General features: G+C 25.6%; 4 protein-coding genes across 5 annotated transcripts; 3 read left to right on the top strand and 1 right to left on the bottom strand.

Annotated features, from left to right (window-relative positions):
- The first annotated feature begins 497 nt into the window (after positions 1-497).
- On the top strand, positions 498-3,341 carry LOC128959779 (acidic leucine-rich nuclear phosphoprotein 32 family member A-like). Its single transcript, XM_054305792.1, has 5 exons — positions 498-865; positions 2,256-2,519; positions 2,583-2,793; positions 2,844-2,971; positions 3,034-3,341. The coding sequence occupies exons 1-5, from the start codon at positions 818-820 to the stop codon at positions 3,190-3,192; spliced, it is 810 nt and encodes a 269-aa protein (XP_054161767.1). The 5' UTR covers positions 498-817; the 3' UTR covers positions 3,193-3,341.
- A 1,143-nt stretch (positions 3,342-4,484) lies between these two features.
- LOC128959757 (coronin-2B-like) lies at positions 4,485-8,142 on the top strand. Of its 2 annotated transcripts, none has more exons than XM_054305764.1 (6): positions 4,485-4,607; positions 5,454-5,588; positions 5,677-5,739; positions 6,056-7,039; positions 7,212-7,805; positions 7,873-8,142. In XM_054305764.1, the coding sequence occupies exons 1-6, from the start codon at positions 4,569-4,571 to the stop codon at positions 8,005-8,007; spliced, it is 1,950 nt and encodes a 649-aa protein (XP_054161739.1). In that variant the 5' UTR covers positions 4,485-4,568; the 3' UTR covers positions 8,008-8,142. The 2 variants fall into 2 exon arrangements, with proteins under 2 accessions (XP_054161739.1, XP_054161740.1); XM_054305765.1 differs by lacking the exon at positions 4,485-4,607 and adding an exon at positions 5,106-5,230.
- A 506-nt stretch (positions 8,143-8,648) lies between these two features.
- LOC128960216 (alkylglycerol monooxygenase-like) lies at positions 8,649-11,371 on the bottom strand. Its single transcript, XM_054306288.1, has 6 exons — positions 11,133-11,371; positions 10,910-11,061; positions 10,059-10,162; positions 9,814-9,976; positions 9,232-9,732; positions 8,649-8,662 (listed from the first exon to the last, which is right to left on the bottom strand). Exons 1-6 carry the CDS (start codon positions 11,369-11,371, stop codon positions 8,649-8,651), a joined length of 1,173 nt encoding a protein of 390 aa, XP_054162263.1.
- A 349-nt stretch (positions 11,372-11,720) lies between these two features.
- On the top strand, positions 11,721-16,999 carry LOC128960215 (alkylglycerol monooxygenase-like). Its single transcript, XM_054306287.1, has 9 exons — positions 11,721-11,734; positions 12,014-12,089; positions 12,544-12,671; positions 15,192-15,343; positions 15,735-15,838; positions 15,916-16,081; positions 16,143-16,429; positions 16,492-16,691; positions 16,759-16,999. Exons 1-9 carry the CDS (start codon positions 11,721-11,723, stop codon positions 16,997-16,999), a joined length of 1,368 nt encoding a protein of 455 aa, XP_054162262.1.
- Positions 17,000-18,231: the final 1,232 nt, after the last annotated feature.

Raw genomic sequence — 18,231 nt, 5'->3', positions numbered from 1 at the left:
TACATTAATTATATTATATACAGATACTATTCATCTAAATTATATATAATTTTATTAAAAATTACATGTTTCAAACATTTTGTTTAGTTTTATTTGTTTTTATCAAACCCTTTATTTTATTTAAATAAATTTTAGTTAATAAACTTATTTATTAAAACACCTTTAAATAGTAAAATTGTTTATTTAAAAAGTGAATTTATTAATAATTAATTTAACAATAAAATTAAAATATTAAATATGTAATAACTGGTAATATTACTTTAATATAAATACTTATTATTATATAAGAGTTATCTTTAATTTGATCCACGGATACTTAAATTGAATGAAAAAATATTTACATATAATAATAATAATAATTATTATTATTATTATTATTATATAAAAGCCAAACATATGACATGAGTTTATAAAGGAGTGAATGCAATACTTTGTGAAACAAATGTTGACTTTCCGTAAAAATCAATTGATTAGTTTGAAAGTGGAGGCAAAGGTGCAGTAGGTGTGTGTGAGGGATGGCTAGAGAGCAATGATTGGACGGTTAGTATTTAGTGGTGTAGTTGTATTCAATGGCGCGCTTATGCTGTTGTGCTATAACTCTGTCTATAATCTAATACATAGTGAATGTCTATATAGTTATAGCTATAGCTGTTGTGTTTGTTATAGTGTTGTATGCATTGTATGACTGTTTGACTCAATAGAGTAAAGGCCGGCATTGAGACCATTGAAAGCATTGCTCGACATTCATAACACAACTTAGACTTGTTTTGATTAGTTTTCACAGACAACATCACCAAACGGTTCCCATTTAAATATTATGGAGAAGAGGGTCGAACTCGAAAAGAGAGGCAGAAATGCCAATCAGGTATGTCTTATGTCTTACATATGATTATTATTAAAGTGATTACAAGTGTTGTCAATAAGTTTGTCATTAAACGCAATACAAGCCATTAATGGTCGCAATACATACTATTTGGTCACATCGTCATCCATGTCTTGATGACCATCTCATCACTTTTAAGACATGAATGGTATTGATTATTGACATATAATTGTATTTAATGGGTTTTAATTGATTAATGGAGTCAATTAATTAAGTTAAAAAGTTAATCATCTAATGGTAATTAAATTAAGATGTGTTTGTTTAGCTATAAATGCCTTGTATTTGATGACCATCGATGACAATACATTGTAATTTAATCTTAAGAGTGACAGATGAGCCCACAAGTGGTACAGTGACTTTTTCGGCCATTAGGACCAGTTGATGGCCTCAACTGTCAACGGTCTCAATATCAACATTACGATAGTTTTGTTTGTCAATTATATGCTGCAAATGGTGTGTGGATTGGATGTGGTTGTTGTCGTTGGTGATGATGGACATGGATGTCATGTCCGAGCTATGGATTGTTGTTGTTATTATGTATTCAATGGTTATGCCCTCTAATGTAAACTATAGTAAAGTCAGCCATATTTGTGTTGACAACACAACACAATTCATACCAATTGATTGATATCACTATAAATACAATAGAAATCTCACCCGAAATACCATTAATTATAATTGATTTGGCGCTCAGTTATTGAAATGTATAGATAATTTGGTGCTCTCGGGTGACCAACAAATAGTTGGTCACTGAGTTGGGAGTTGGCTCTAGCAATGGCACCGACAGTGTTGTACTATAGGTATAGCTGTCAACTGTTATACTGCGCTAACACTAGTAATGTATGGCTTTATATATGCAAACAAACGATGCGATGATTGCATGCTTTGCCTCCTTTTCCATAGCTCTTCCATCGCTTCCACGAAAGTATTATAACTATTTGCTATAATATGTTTGAATAATATTCCTCTAACTCATTGTAATCGTTATTATAAATTGATTTCTTAATGTATCAAAAAATAGACAAATAGTGGACAATAATTAAGATAACGATAGAAAAACTAACGCATCGTTAGTAACAACAGTCTCTGTGTTTGGCATAACTTATTGACGTCACTTATCTCTGCCGTTCCCTCCAGTTTTCAATACTCCCTGTCCTCTCAAACAAACTTTGATACAACAAACATATAATTCTTTATAAAACCGATAGACTGCTCACATGTCTTAATATAATCATAACTTTAATGTATTTTTAGACATTGAAGATAAAACTTTTAATAAAGTTTTTGATTAAACAGACAACACTTGTGTCGTGTGTTTTTGAATAAAACCATTATTAGATTTAAATGAGATATGCATTGTATTAACTAACAGATAAAGGACCTGAATCTGGACAACTGTCGGAGTACTAATATTGTAGGCCTTACCGAGGATTTCATCAATTTGGAGACATTGAGTTTAATAAACGTAGGACTGACCAGTTTGAAAGGCTTTCCAAAGTTGTCTAATCTCAAGAAATTAGAGTTAAGTGATAACAGGATATCAGGTGGTCTTAACCTATTAAGTGGTAGCCCTAAGATAACACATCTTAATTTGAGTGGAAATAAAATCAAAGATATCGAAACATTGGAACCATTGGTATTATTGTCAATTAGAAAACTATATAACTAATGATTTAATGCAAATATGTTATAATTATAGAAAGAGTTTACAAATCTCAAGAATTTGGATCTATTCAACTGTGACGTGACTTCTGTTGATAATTATAGAGAGAAAGTGTTTTCATTGTTATCTTGTCTTAAATATTTGGATGGATTCGATAGAGATGACAAAGAAGCAGAAGATTCAGAAGCAGATGAAGAAGATTTAAATGATGACGAAGACGGTAATGATATCGATGGAGACAGTGAAGGTGTGTTATGAAGTTTTTTGTTTTAAAATCTAATTTTATTTATATTTCAGACGATGAAGACGAGGTAAATATTGACGATGAAGATGATGACGACGAAGACGGAGAAAATGATGAGGAAGACGATGAAGAAGGAGAGGATGGAGTTGGTCTCAAATATTTAGCAAACGATGAAATTGATGTAAATTGTCATTACATATAAATACCTAATTCGTTTGACTTATAAATATTAATTATGTTTAGGAGGAAAGTGAAGGCGAAGATTTCAATCCCGATGGTGTAGATGAAGAAGATGATGACGAACTCGATGAGGAAGAGGAAGATTTGCAACAAAGGGGACAAAAGCGAAAATTGCCCGACGATGCAGACGGTGACGGCGGACCCGATACGGCTGCTGACTAAATGTCAATTATTGTTACACTCATTTAGCATTAGTTTAAACTAAAAAACAGATGTCATTATTATTATTACCATCTTTTCTCTTTTAAAAGTCATTTTAATCACTTCATAAATATATGAATACTTTTTAGTACACAATTTCGATTTAATTCATTGTTTTTTGTTTACTCTACAAAAATATTTACAAAATTTGATATTTTATTCATTTATATTTCATTATTATTGAGTTAATGTTTTTTTTTTGTTAACTAGTGTTCATCTTTGACTTAAATCAAATGCTGTTTATTTTTATTATAATTGATTTAAATTAATTTTTTGACATTTATTTTTGATTATATTATATTATTATTCATTTGTTTTAAAGGATAGCTTTAACGCCAACGATAAGATTTTATCAATTGTTTTATTATTAAGCAAATGATAACTTGAATTGTGTTGGCCTTAAGGCAAACTATATAAACATGTATTTAAAGCATTATTATAATTATATTTTGAGCGCACATTCGCTCCGATTATTACTTGATTGTTATATTAAAGACAAATTTAGAACAAATATTATAATTATTCAAAAAATAAGGTATTTTTGAAAAAAAATTATGATTTTGTTTGTTTTCATTCCTTCACTTTAAAACACATAGAGTTTATTGACTCTGAAAAGTGTTTGTGTTATGAATGTTACTCTTTAAGGACAGCAATGTATTGGAAGTGTTGACTCAACAATACAACAGTTGTAAGTCACGACTGAAAACAACTTATATTTATTTATAAATTGATGTAATGTTTGCTATTATTTATAACTTTCACTCTTCACTCTCTATCAATGTGTTGAACAAAATATCAGTAAAACATTTGCCAAAATCAGCAGTGAATCCGTTGAACGTAAAATTGATACAAAATCTGACAAACAGTGTACTACAGACTCGACACTAACCATCTCTATCTCTATGTGTCGCATAGCCTCCCTGAGCCAGTACTGGGCGTCGCCTTTTCCTGTGTTCATATTGAGTGCTCGTAATAATCTCGATGTCTAACTCATGGATATATGCAAAGTATTAGCTCATCGCTCATATGATATCATTGACTGCAGTTTTCCTAGTTTTTTGGTGCACTACCACCACAACAGTCAATTCATTACTACATAAGCCATGAGCTCAGAGATCACAAAAGTTATTTACATTTAGCTTAAAAATATTATTATATAATCTAATGATTATTTTAAATCAATTGTTTGTATAAATTGTTTGGTATTTAATATGTATTTTAGATAATTGTGAGAATTTTATTGCTATTTTAAGGCAACTGTTTGTTAATAAGTTTAATAGTGAGACACTATTTTAGTCACTTTTTGTGTGAAAATATATATATAAAGTTTGCACCAAATGTTAGATCCAAACCAATTGAATAATTACACTGAAAAGGTAAGTGAATGACAATTATAATGGGAATGGGCTGTGAATGTCGTTTAGATTTGTTAACCTACCAGTGCTGGGACTGTCTATGTCAATGGCTTACAAAATGATTACAACATAATCATCAAAGCGTACAACCAATGACTTGATGTCTAACTCTTTGCTTGTAATTTGTCTGTCTTGTGGTATGACTGTACCATATATTATGATATATCCTATACTGTATATAATGAATCATTAGATGGTAACAACTAACTCATAGTAACTCCTTGCAAGTATTGTAGACACACCATAACTGGACATTATATGTCACCCCCTTAGATGATAACACTTGTTATGCCACTTAAACAACCACTCAATATATATCTGATACGAGTCTCTCATCACAACCACCACAACCTCTACCACTCCTTTCGTTATGATTTCACAAGTATTTCAATGCAATGAGTTGTTTAATATGTGATTAGTTGCTATAATTTTATGCTTTCCTCATATATAATCGTCATATGTTTTATATCTGCATTTATAATAAACAGTTTGTCTAATGTTTTCAATTAAAATATATATTTTTATTAATTAAAACCTAATTTTTGGTTATTAAACAACAAATGTCTCAAAGGACAGCAGTCAAGGTATTGACCATTGAATGAGACATCAATTGGTGAATCCCCTCATTGTATAGTTCAGTAGACTCTGAAATGCCCTTTAAATTAATGATAAATTTATTTATATATATATATATATATAGTGTTCACAGCTTTGTTATTATAATTATAAACAGTTTTTTTTATAGTTATTTAATTGTTATCATTAAAATGTAAATTAAATGTCGATTTTTTGTTGAATCAATTGTAGTCACTGTTCAAAGGTGTCCGAAGCAGCAAATATAGACATGTCTTCGGCAGTGTCGTCAAAAAGGATAGATGTTATGACAACTTGAAAATCACCAAAAATGCAAACGACTCCAACTTTTGTGCTGTTAATCCAAAGGTATGACAAAAATATTATATTGTTATTTAAATTTAATTTATCTATATTTGTATAGAGTATTATATATTTATATATTATTTTTATTTAGTTTATTGCTATTTGTACCGAGAGTTCGGGCGGCGGGTGTTTTTTAGTTATACCCGAGAATAACGTAAGTTTTTATTTTAATTTATTAGTTTTTATTAGTTTTTTATCCAATAAATCATGACTTTTTTAGTTTGACTTTAAAAATAATAGCACATATAAGTCAAATGACTAAAAACATTAGTGTGAAAGACATTATATTGATATTTATAAACTCAAGACATCATTCAATCAAACAAACTTTGATTTTGAGCCAAACATTAGTTTCACGTGAAAAGACATAAAACTTTTTTAAAAATTTGTAGTGAAATGCTCTCAAATTATTACTTTTATTAGTCATTTAAATAACTTTTTTGACATTTGATTGATATTGGTTTTGAAAGTACGGTAGAGTTGAGGTCAATGCCGGTCGAGTGGTTGGTCACAGGGGACCCATATTGGACCTCAAGTGGAACCCATTTAATGATAACGTAATCGCCTCGTGTTCTGATGACTGCACTATCAAGATATGGTATATTCCTGATGAAGGACTACAACACCGCAACTTATTTGAACCGATTATGGATTTAAGAGAACATAACAGAAGAGTCACATTCGTTGAATGGCATCCAACGGCTGAAAATATATTAGTTTCAACTGGTTTTGACTTTTTGTTAATTGTATGGAATGTGGCCAAAGGTGAAGCCGTTTGCATTATAGACTGTCATCCCGATGCTATACACTCGATGTCGTTTAATAGAGACGGCAGTCTTCTGGCTACCACTTGTAAAGACAAAGTTGTTCGAGTAATTGATCCACGAAATGGGACTGTAGTTAATTCTGGTCTCTGTCATCACGGCGCTAAAGCCGCGAGAGTCGTATTTCTTGGTGATAGCGGACGTCTTTTCACTACAGGATTCTCACGTTATAGTGACAGACAATGGGCTGTTTGGTCAGCGTATGACTTATCAGAACCGCTGACCATTGAGAACATAGACTCGTCTTCGGGAGTGTTGTTTCCATTTTATGATTACGACACAAATATGGTATATGTGGCCGGAAAGGGTGACGGAAATATACGATATTATGAGATCACTGATGAGGCGCCTTACTGTCATTATATCAATCAATTCTTAACTGGATTTCCTCAAAGAGGTTTAGGAGTTATGCCTAAACGAGGTCTGGATATCTACCGGTGCGAAGTATTTCGTTTTTACAAACTTCATGCAACTCGTCCCGTATGTGAACCCATCTCTATGATTGTCCCACGAAAGTCACAACAGTTTCAGTCCGATATATTTCCGGATACTACTGCACCCACACCTGCTCTTAGTGCAGAGGAATGGCTCTCAGGAAAGAATAGGAATCCTATACTTATAAATCTTAAGGTATATAAACTTTAAATATACTAAATATTTGGTATAAATTATATATAATTCATACTATATATATCATAAATATACTCTACGGTACATTGTATACCGTATTGTCAAAGTTTCATATAGTGGTAATATTATTTAAATCATAATTAATTATATGAAAATATATTTATATTTTTAGACTGGAGTCGGAGCCAAAACTAATAAACCTGTAGTTTTGAAAACTGAGAAAAATATTTTGCAGACTTCAGACATGAATAATGAACGCAAGTTTATGTTCATCGCTCAGGAAAATAAAGTCGATTATAGAGAAAAAAACGGTTCAACTAATGGGTTTCATAACATTGTCAATGAAACGAAAATTATTGATAAATGTGTTGACGCACCGACACCTCCTAGAAAAAGATTGCCCTGGGTTAAGGACATGGAGCCGAGAAAGACAACTATTAACTTATGTGATATCGTAACTGTGCAACAATTACCAACCGCTACTTTCGTTACACTCGACGACTCGCACTCTGAATCTAATCCGACGCCATCGCCACCACCAATGACTGGACTGGAGATAACAAATACAGTCGATACTGAAGACATTGACCAACTAATTAATGATATAAATACAAGTATTAGTAATATTAATAATAATAATCAAAACAATAGCACATTCATTCACGGCGTTACAAATGGTCATTCAAACTGTATTACAAATGGTATTAATTATGAAAAGGAAAGCTCAGATGATTTAAGTTGTTCACCGCCGAAGAATGAAATTGAGGTATAGATGGTATTCAACATTATTTTGCTTTATTTGTTAATTTATATAATAATTTCCATTTAAATAGTTATGGAGAGCCTATCACTGTCAGTGCACTACTATTCATACATTGGAACTACAAATTGAAGCCAAAGATAAACGGATTAAAGAGTTGGAGGAATTGGTTTTGAGAATGGGTTGTGATAATCACCATATCTATTGATTTAGTGATTAATGATTAAGAGATAATTGAAAATATTTAACAAAAGTTATAGTTAAATGAATGCATTTTTTTGTTATTATATAAATGCAAACAAATAGCTATTTTCACAAAAGTCACAAACATATAAAAACATATTAAGAGATAAAATATTATATAATTAATAAATTTATAGTTATTAAATATTATAATAATAGTTATAGTTTCTTAATGCAATTTCATTACTCATTAGGAATATTGTTCACAAAAATTCATAAGATTTTATCTTTTTAAAATAATGCAAAATGTGCAAATAGTTAACATTTTATTAAATTAGTATAACCTTTAAACTAGCAAATGTTATGAATTTATTTTATAAAAATATCGATAAATCAGCTTTTAGTGCAATTTATGAAACTTTACACTTAACTTTATATTTTATTACTGTTTATTGTCGTTGAAATATGCAGTATTTAAAATGATATATAAATATGAATATTGAGGACTCGTTTTTTAATAAAAAGTTTGCTTAAAAGTTAATTTTAATATTTTATGACAAATTTTTATACTGTTTCAATTGTTCAATTTAAACTAATTTAATAATATAATTGTTATTAAATGATTTACTTATTATTTATGACTATTTATTAGTATATAAATTTTTATTATATACTGAACGCTGTTTATATGATACAAAATAATTGTAAACAATTATTAAGCATTTAAAATAATATAAGCCAAAGAATAAAATAAATTGTTTTTGTATTAATTGTTTGTATTATTTTTATAACTCGTGAAAGTGATAATAATTTATTGACTTAATTTAATGCTTCACTATTATATTACATAATAGTATATATAATTTTTCCTTTTATTATATAGAAATGATATCAAATTATTATTAAATAATAAAAAGCATGTTATGACGTAAAATTAATTTAATTAGCGGTATATATATATATATTTATTTTCAAATATATAACAAATACAATTAAAAATGTTTTAAAAATTTGAAATATTTAGTTTAATATCACAGACAAAAATGTTTATAAAAAATAAACTTAAATTAGTTACTCATATACTTCTTTTTTATGTAAATATAAATGTAATGATTGCACAAAAATTCCAGAAATATAATTAAAATTGACAACAAATATATATATTCAATGAAAAGTATGAAATGATAATTATTATCATTAGCTATTGATATGTTAAAAATGTTATTTTCAATAATTAAAAAATAAAAACATCTGAATATTTCGACATATTTGGACCAATACTTTCTATCCATTATAAATCCAAACGATGTTAACGATAAACAAATAAATGATAAACTTATGACTTCCCGATAGTGTGACAAAACATTTATGGTTTGCATTAAATTTGTATGAATTAGTATAATGATTGCAAAATGAATTAATACATATATTTGTTGAAATATGGGAATTTGTGGATCATATATATCATTATTGACTGATTTATGACATTTTTGTTGAGCAATGGGCTCTACATCCCAGGCAGGACTGGCAAATAGTGTCATATATTTATTTTTAAATCCATTAATTTTAAAAAATTTGCAAAATATGCTAAAATAGTGATGCATTTGAATATTAAATGGGTTAAATGTTTTGATATTAGTGGTCAATCCATAGGAAATATAATGTAGTTCCTGTTGAAAAGTGCCAAACAGTCGGTCCCAAATTATCAATACTCCCCCATAATTCTTGTCAATACAATAGTCATCTTTGCCTAAAAATAATGACAACATATTTCATTTAGAGATAATAAGGAAATAAAGTTTAGTAAATGTTGCCAACAAATGTCATATACCGTGGTGTACCCGATGATGACTCGGTGTATTCAATATGTACTCTAAAGGACCCATTGTTCCGATAAGTTGGGTGTGAATCCAAAACTGGTAGAGAACGTTGAACTGGTTGTGCACTAGAAATACGGCGGGAGGTATGACCAGTGCTGATGGCAAGTAAAATATCTGAATCAAAGCCAACATATTATTATAGTTTTTTATATTTAAACTAAAGTAAAACTATTTTGTTTTTTGTTTGTTTGCATACATATTGGAAAAGGAGGTGAAGTACCGATTGTCTCAAAGCAGTGGTTAGGTTATACTCTTGGGAACTGTGATGTACCTGATGTGCGGCCCATAATATATTCATTTCTTAAATAATAATAATAATAATAATAATAATAATAATAATAATAATAATAATAATAATAATAATAATAATAATAATAATAATAATAATAATAATAATAATAATAATAATAATAATAATAATAATAATAATAATAATAATAATAATAATAATAATAATAATAATAATAATAATAATAATAATAATAATAATAATAATAATAATAATAATAATAATAATAATAATAATAATAATAATAATAATAATAATAATAATAAATTATTATGAATATTTCATTTAAATATATTTTTTCTCAACTTATAAATAGATATATAAATCTATTGAAATGTTTCACTCAACTATAGTGTGTGATAAAAATAAAAGCAGTCGTCTTATTATAATTTATATAAATAGCACATAATAATTATTGTATGTGAAATAAATATATATATATATATTATGTTTATTATAAATTTATATCATAGATGCTAACAATATTACATCTAACTGTAATTAGCTGTAACTGATGTACAAAATTGTCAAATTAATTGTTTTCTATTGTTTAGATAAATATACTTTATATGATATTAATTATTTGTTATAAATAAAAATAAAAGTTGTCAATAAGTTATAAATAATAATAACAAATATGCAAATATAAAATATAAATCAAATAAAACTAGTTTTAAATTATAAATATTTGTCTAGCCATTTTGAATACAAAACATTTATTATTAAATAAAAAATAATTGAAAAATAATTAAATTTACCATGAGTAAATCTATGAAACCAATAAAAGCCAAAGTCAACTGTAATAAATGCAATGATCCAGGTGCTTGTGTGATGCCATTCCAGTGTAAATACTCTCCAATTTTGATAGATATATATGTAATACATTAGTGCAAAACCTTTAAATCCAGTCCTTTATTGTCAATATAATAATAAAAAATGAAACAATCATTAGATAAGACATTAGATGACAATGAAATATACTTTGAGAGCTCCATAAGGATTCCCTGGGATAGCGATGCGATCGCATCATTAACTCTTATGAAACGATAGTTTTTTGCAAACAATATAATTTGTTCAATAACTATAAGACTAACAAAATAAGGGATCACTTGAGTTATATAATCGGGCACTTCATTGATGTTTTCAAACGATGATTGTTTGGGATCTACTAAATAAAAAAGATATCCCAAACGTTTCACATATTCACTTAATATTTCCATAATATTTTTTAAAAATTATAAAATATTTGTTATTATTATGAATATATTATAAACTTTAACTCTTATAGTAAATGTGAAAGAGTTGTCCTAAAAATATATTGAATATTATTCCGATTATTATATAATACTTTATTTACATCACAGCATATGATATGAAATGTTTGCAAAACAAGTATCCTTTGGACCCTTCTTTAGCCCAAAAATTTGGTTCAAAATTGAGGTCATATCACGTCATAAGTAATTCGTGTATCTAATTGGATATTATCTTTCATTGACCAGCGATGGCATACACACACACTATGAGAGAGTCCAGTCATAAAATGTTTATTTTAGGTACAGTTTTGGGAAAATGCAAGCTCTGAGGTAACTGAGCTCTAATGTTACATAAAATAATATATAACTTGTTATCGAGAGTTTCAAAATATGTGCCATTAAAGCAACTAATATTAAAAGGGATTTTAGTCAAAAAAAGTTCTCTTAATAAAAGAGAAATCTTATTAAAGAAATTGTGTTTGTGATGTGTTTTATAAAGTTTATTGATTTGTTTATTAAATATTGATTTATTGATTGATGATTTATAATGTTAGATCAATTTGTTGCACAAATCTTTTATTTAATAATCTATATATTGGATAAAAGCAGAAAACTATTTTATTTAGTGTTGCCATCGGAATGTATGTATCCGGACATCAAACTTGTGCCCCGTTATGTGGAAGAGGTATCTATTTAAACATTTATTTCATATAATGACTTAATGAAAAAATCAATGTTATAATACAATATTATATAAACATACACTAAATATTTACTCTATGTATACACACTTTAGCCTAATATAATATTCTATAAGATTGTTTTTAAAACAAATAATTTTTATAAATAATTAATATTTAAAGTAAATTAATTTTACAATTGTTAGATTTGTTTTCTTGTATTATATTATATTGTTTTTTATGTTTCTTAACAATAGTCGTTATCAGAGATCTCACACACAATAAATGCCTTTTTATATATGAATATAAAAAACTAAATAAAAACAAAACTTATCGTATGTTTAGAATTATTATATCAACAGTAAAAAAATAATATACAAAAAATGTGATGTAATGTAAATAGAAGAATAAAATGGAAGAAATTAATCAATTATTTGTTTGATTTGATTCAATACACAGATGTTTCCGATATTTGTATCGCTAATCGTCGCTGAAAATGCTGTCAGACTTTTGAAAGGAAAATCAATTTTACGGATCAATGATTCGATTGCATCCCTCGGACAGGGAGTCTTTCAGGAGTGTCTCAGGTTTGCCATCATTTACAACATATAGTATATATATATACCGTATATACCATTTCTTATTTAATATAAAATCAAGTCATTTATTAAAAATATATTGAATTACTTTAGTTTTAGTTTTTCTATAAAAATATCAATAAATTCATTTTTAATTATTTCTATATTCAAAAAATATTCATTTTGACTATTATTATAAAGTTTATTTTGATGTAAACTATAAATAACTTTTTTATTAAACGTTATTATTTTTAAAAGGTTTTTTAATAAAAATAATTTGTTTGCAATGAATAATATATACTAACTTTATTTTTAGTTTTTATTTTAGATAATAAAAAAATAATGTTAATAATAATTTTTGTATATCTATAATATTCGTTACATCTTTAGATAATTTTATTGAATATACTAACAATACTTTAAATTAATCATAATTTGTTTTTATATTAATGTAAAAACAATTAATGAAATTAAAGTGTTTGGGAGGAAAGCTAAATAAATATTGTTTTAAATAATTGAAATTGAAAAATAGTTCAAAACTTGTTTTTGTGTTGTTATTTTTAGATTATTATTTTGATAATAATAATAATAATAATAGTATTTTTATAATTTTTATAATTTTTTATATTTATAATATTATTATTATTATTATTTAAAAAATCTAGAAAAGAACCCAATTTGATTTTCATAGCCATTATTTATAATAATAGATTATTTAGTATAATCTCATTAATAAAAAGTGAATCATAAATAAGTTTTTAAACGAAAATATTGTAAAGATAGTAAATAAATAAATATTTTAAGCTATAATACAAATAGAAACGAATGAACTCTACAATAAAATCAGTCCAAAATAAATTACAATTTTTTATTTACAATAGATTAATACAAAATGTTAAAATTTTTATGAATTATATTCACTAACATATTAAAGTAGTTAAAATAATAATACAAATGTCAAACAATTATTCATAAAAAACATTTTTTATTTTAGTTACAATGAAGTTTTCAGGAAGATTTCATAGTTTTATATTAATTATATACTTTTTGATAGATTATCTATAAAACTAAAAATTAAACTTTGAAAGTTTTAATGACATATATTTATGAGATAATATCATATTTATTTATACTGTATATAATTTATATTAATTATTACACTGCAAATTATACTCATCGCTAATATATTTGTTTAAGACAATAATAGTGGGTCATAATTTTAATTATAATTATTTAAAATTTAATATTCGTAAAAAATAATTTGCGTTTTAAAATTTATTTTTATTGTTATTATATAATATTTATTGACGATTTAATTATAAATAATAAAATTAAACTAAAATACTAAATTATACAGTATATTGATTGTCAATTATCAGTGAGTGAAACTAAAGTAGAGTGCATACCTAAACTGGAACATAAAAATAATGTAATTTTAATGCATATTTAAGTTATTTATAGAAAGTAATTTTGATTTTTTATAAAACCCAATAAAAGAAACTTATATATATATATATATATATATATATATATATATATATATACTGTATATATATATATTTATATAGCGGTACAATATATATATTAATAAACCACTTGTAGGGTATCTTTTTTAATATTTCCTGTTATGTTATTATAATCTGTTATAAAAGCACTATTGCTGGCATAATAAGTTTAAAGATACCTGTGCTTTTGGGCTAGAATTTGTGCCACAAAAAAAAGTTGACTGACCAGACTATGCATTTCATATACATTTACTTTTTACATAAACAACTTTATTTTCTCTCAATAATTTATAATAACATATAAAATAATATAAAATTTTTGAAACATTTTTTTAAATAGTTGGCTAAACATCAAAGTATTAATATAAAAATATAAAATATACATATACTTAATATAAACGTTAAGAATTGACTATAGTTTATAATTGACAATATGTTTAGTTATTAATGTTATTAAGATAATACCATTAGATGAAAGACAATATACATTTTATTAAAGTCGGTCACTATTATGATCACTCACTTATAAGTTATAAATTATACCGTATTTGAAGTATCAAACTATAAGCTCTCAAAAAGTATATAAACTTTAACTGAAAAACAATTTTTTAAATAATTTTATTTTTTAAGGTCATTGTTCTTAACACTCCCCAGTGTTTACTAGTTTTATATATCTCTCAAATTATATTAATTTTTTATTCATTGCTAACTCAATACTGTATATTTTTTACCTTGGTTAATATTTTTATTTTATTTAGTTATATGAAAAAATAAAATTTTGTATAAATAATAAACAAAACATAATTAAATTAAACAGCAATTGTCTAAATAAATAAATTGAAATAAAAGTTAAACAAAAGTCAGATACGAAAACCATATAAACAAAATTGTTATCAAATAATATACACAAATATTTGCCAATTAATGTTTAACGAATAAACAATAATTTTAAGTTTCATTACCACAATTTTAAAGCATAAAAATACTTAAACTTAATTTTTATTGAAAAATATATAATTTTTAGGCTAAATTTGCGGAGTTTTGAAGTAGTGGTCTATTGTTTTGTATACGAGAACTTCCGTATTATAACAATGCAATGGGATTCCCTATGGACCTGGTGGTACTGCCTAATCCTCATTGACTTTGGCTTTTATTGGGCTCATAGACTCGCACACGGTATGCATATATTTTTGAACATACGGTATCATATCTGAATAAAATCCAACTATTTTTGTCATTTTTGTTGTTGTTGTTTAAAACAAAACAAAAAATAGTGACATACATACTGCTATTTAAGATTATGTCATATGTATATGGCATTTATGATGATTTAATCATAAAAAGTAAAATATAAATCTAAAAATAACATATTTATACTAACAAATTGTCAAAAATATCAATATACTAATTAAATCAATCAATCAAATAAGTTAAACATTTAATGAATATCATATAATTAATGTACTGTAGATATAAAATGATTTTTGCCTATTTTAATGCTTAACCTTTTGGTGAATCAAAAATTATTTGAATGAAATTTTAAAAAAAAATAATTTTAATTATACAGAAGTCAACTTCATTTGGGCCATACATCAGGCACACCATAGCGCTGAAGACTTTACACTTATAGCTGGTCTAAGACAAGCTGTATTACAACCCTTTACTGCTTGGGTACTGATTAATGATTAACTATTTTTATTAATAATTAATAAATATTAATTAAGATAATTGTTTAATACTGATTACAGATAACATACGTTCCTTTGGCACTGTCAGGCATTCCTCCGCCAATATTTTTAGCACATTTGCAATTAGGAGAGCTGTATATGCTATGGTTGCACACAGAAGTTGTTCAAACATTAGGTCCGCTAGAGTTAGTGTTAAACTCTCCGAGTCATCATCGGGTACATCACGGTATATGCATATTACCGACGCATACCTATCAAAAATGTCTAATTATATGTATAATTAACAGCACGTAATAGAAAATATGTGGACAAAAATTATTCGGGAATTTTCATATTATGGGACCGAATGTTCAGAACATTTGAACCCGAAGACCCCAATGAACCGGTAGTCTACGGTCTGGTCAAACCAGTGCAAAGTTATAATCCATTTTATCTACAAATACATCATTGGATTACAATATTTAAGAACATGTATCACATGGATGGTTGGAAAAATAAATTATTGATACTATTTAAAGGACCGGGATGGGCTCCGGGAAAACCTAGACTTGGATATCTCGATGATATTCCTGCCGTAATAATTTAATTTGCGAATCATCACTGAAATACTAATAATTAAAAAATTGTTGATTTTAGTTACAACAACCCGTTGAATATTGGGATCCGAAGATACCATTACTACAGAAATTATATACCATTTGGCACTTCGCTGTTGTCCTTATATTTTATCACGAATTAAATCAAAGACACCATGAATTGAATCAATTAACAATCCTATTATGTATTTTAGCCCTATTAGTATCAATTACTTCGATTGGATTTCTACTGGAAAATAAGTATTAATCAACAAATTATATAGTATTAAATAATATCTGAATTAATTGATTTTATTGTTTAAATTAGGAAATATAGCCTACAATTTGAGATCGTTAGATGTCTATTATTTTTTGTGGCCGAACGGCACATATGGCCCGTCACTCAAACTATGCTTCAAACTATACTTCCGTCGCGTTATATAATAATCCAATTGTTAAGATTAACATATTTATTATCAGCTATTATATGTACAGTCATTGAATTTCATAGAATTTCACTTAAAGTATTATCAAAAGAAAATATGAAAAAAATGAAAAAAATCTCATGAAAATCGTTAATTTTGTTGAAATAGCTTTAAATAATTTATGTAAACCATTAAAAACCAATTGTTTAATAACTACAATTATTGATTATATTCATTTAATATGATAAATATGATTCAGTATAATTATTTTTGTTAATTTTAATGTTATATTGTTTGTTAAAAGACTTTAATTTATAAATAAATATTTTATTATATTTTGATTTGAAATTTATTTATGTATGTCTTTACTTTAATTATAATCAGTGAATACCTATCATATAGTTATGTTTAAACACAGTTTGAATGAGTAATCAATTAAGAAAATTATTTATTTTATATATCATTTGATAACTAAGTAAATTGACTAATAAAATAAAAATAATAAGGATTTAATTTATAGTGACATAAAGTAAATCAAAACTTTTGTCATTTATCACTACAATATCTATTTTTTAAATTTCTTTAAGTAAATATAGTATAATAAATACAAATGTATTATTTATTGAAAATTTAAGTATTAAAAAATATATACTATTAATAAATTATTATGATATAAATGAACCAAATAAGGAAAATATTTAAATAAAGAAATTATAAATATTTGCATTTAATTATTATTTTTAATAGTTTAGTTTTAAAATTATATAAATTGTATATATATATATGATGTTGAATTACATAATTTTAGGAAAATCTAAATTATATATTTTTAAAAATACCCAAAACATACACAACATATGAATGGACATAATAATGATTGCAATTATAGTAATTTTATATTAAATAATAAGAGTTTATTTTAACTATACATACATTTTGTTAGTATAATTCACAAGTTATATAATATTTTAAATTATATATGTTTTTATTAATATTAGTGTCATATTTATTCAAACAATTTATTATTAGGATTCACAACCTTTTCTATTATTACTAAGTCTTAAAGTATTTTTTTCATAATAATCTACTAATAAAACCCCAATTATCGAAAAATTCATAAAAATCGTAAATTATCAGAGACTTAGTTATGATTAACAAAGATATTTCAAAATTGAAAAGTAATAATAAATAGATATTTTGTTAAATTTTCATCAAACAAACACATTCAGGTCTATGAACTATATATAGCATAATAATAATAATAATAATAATAATAATAATAATAATAATAATAATAATAATAATAATAATAATAATAATAATAATAATAATAATAATAATAATAATAATAATAATAATAATAATAATAATAATAA

The sequence above is a fragment of the Oppia nitens genome, unplaced genomic scaffold (genome assembly GCF_028296485.1).
Source record: "Oppia nitens isolate AA-2021 unplaced genomic scaffold, nextdenovo-longstitch-racon4-pilon3 scaffold4_pilon_pilon_pilon, whole genome shotgun sequence".
Lineage (NCBI taxonomy): Eukaryota > Metazoa > Arthropoda > Arachnida > Sarcoptiformes > Oppiidae > Oppia > Oppia nitens.
The sequence above is the reverse complement of the archived record's forward strand: the minus strand, read 5'-3'. Positions and strand labels throughout refer to the sequence as shown.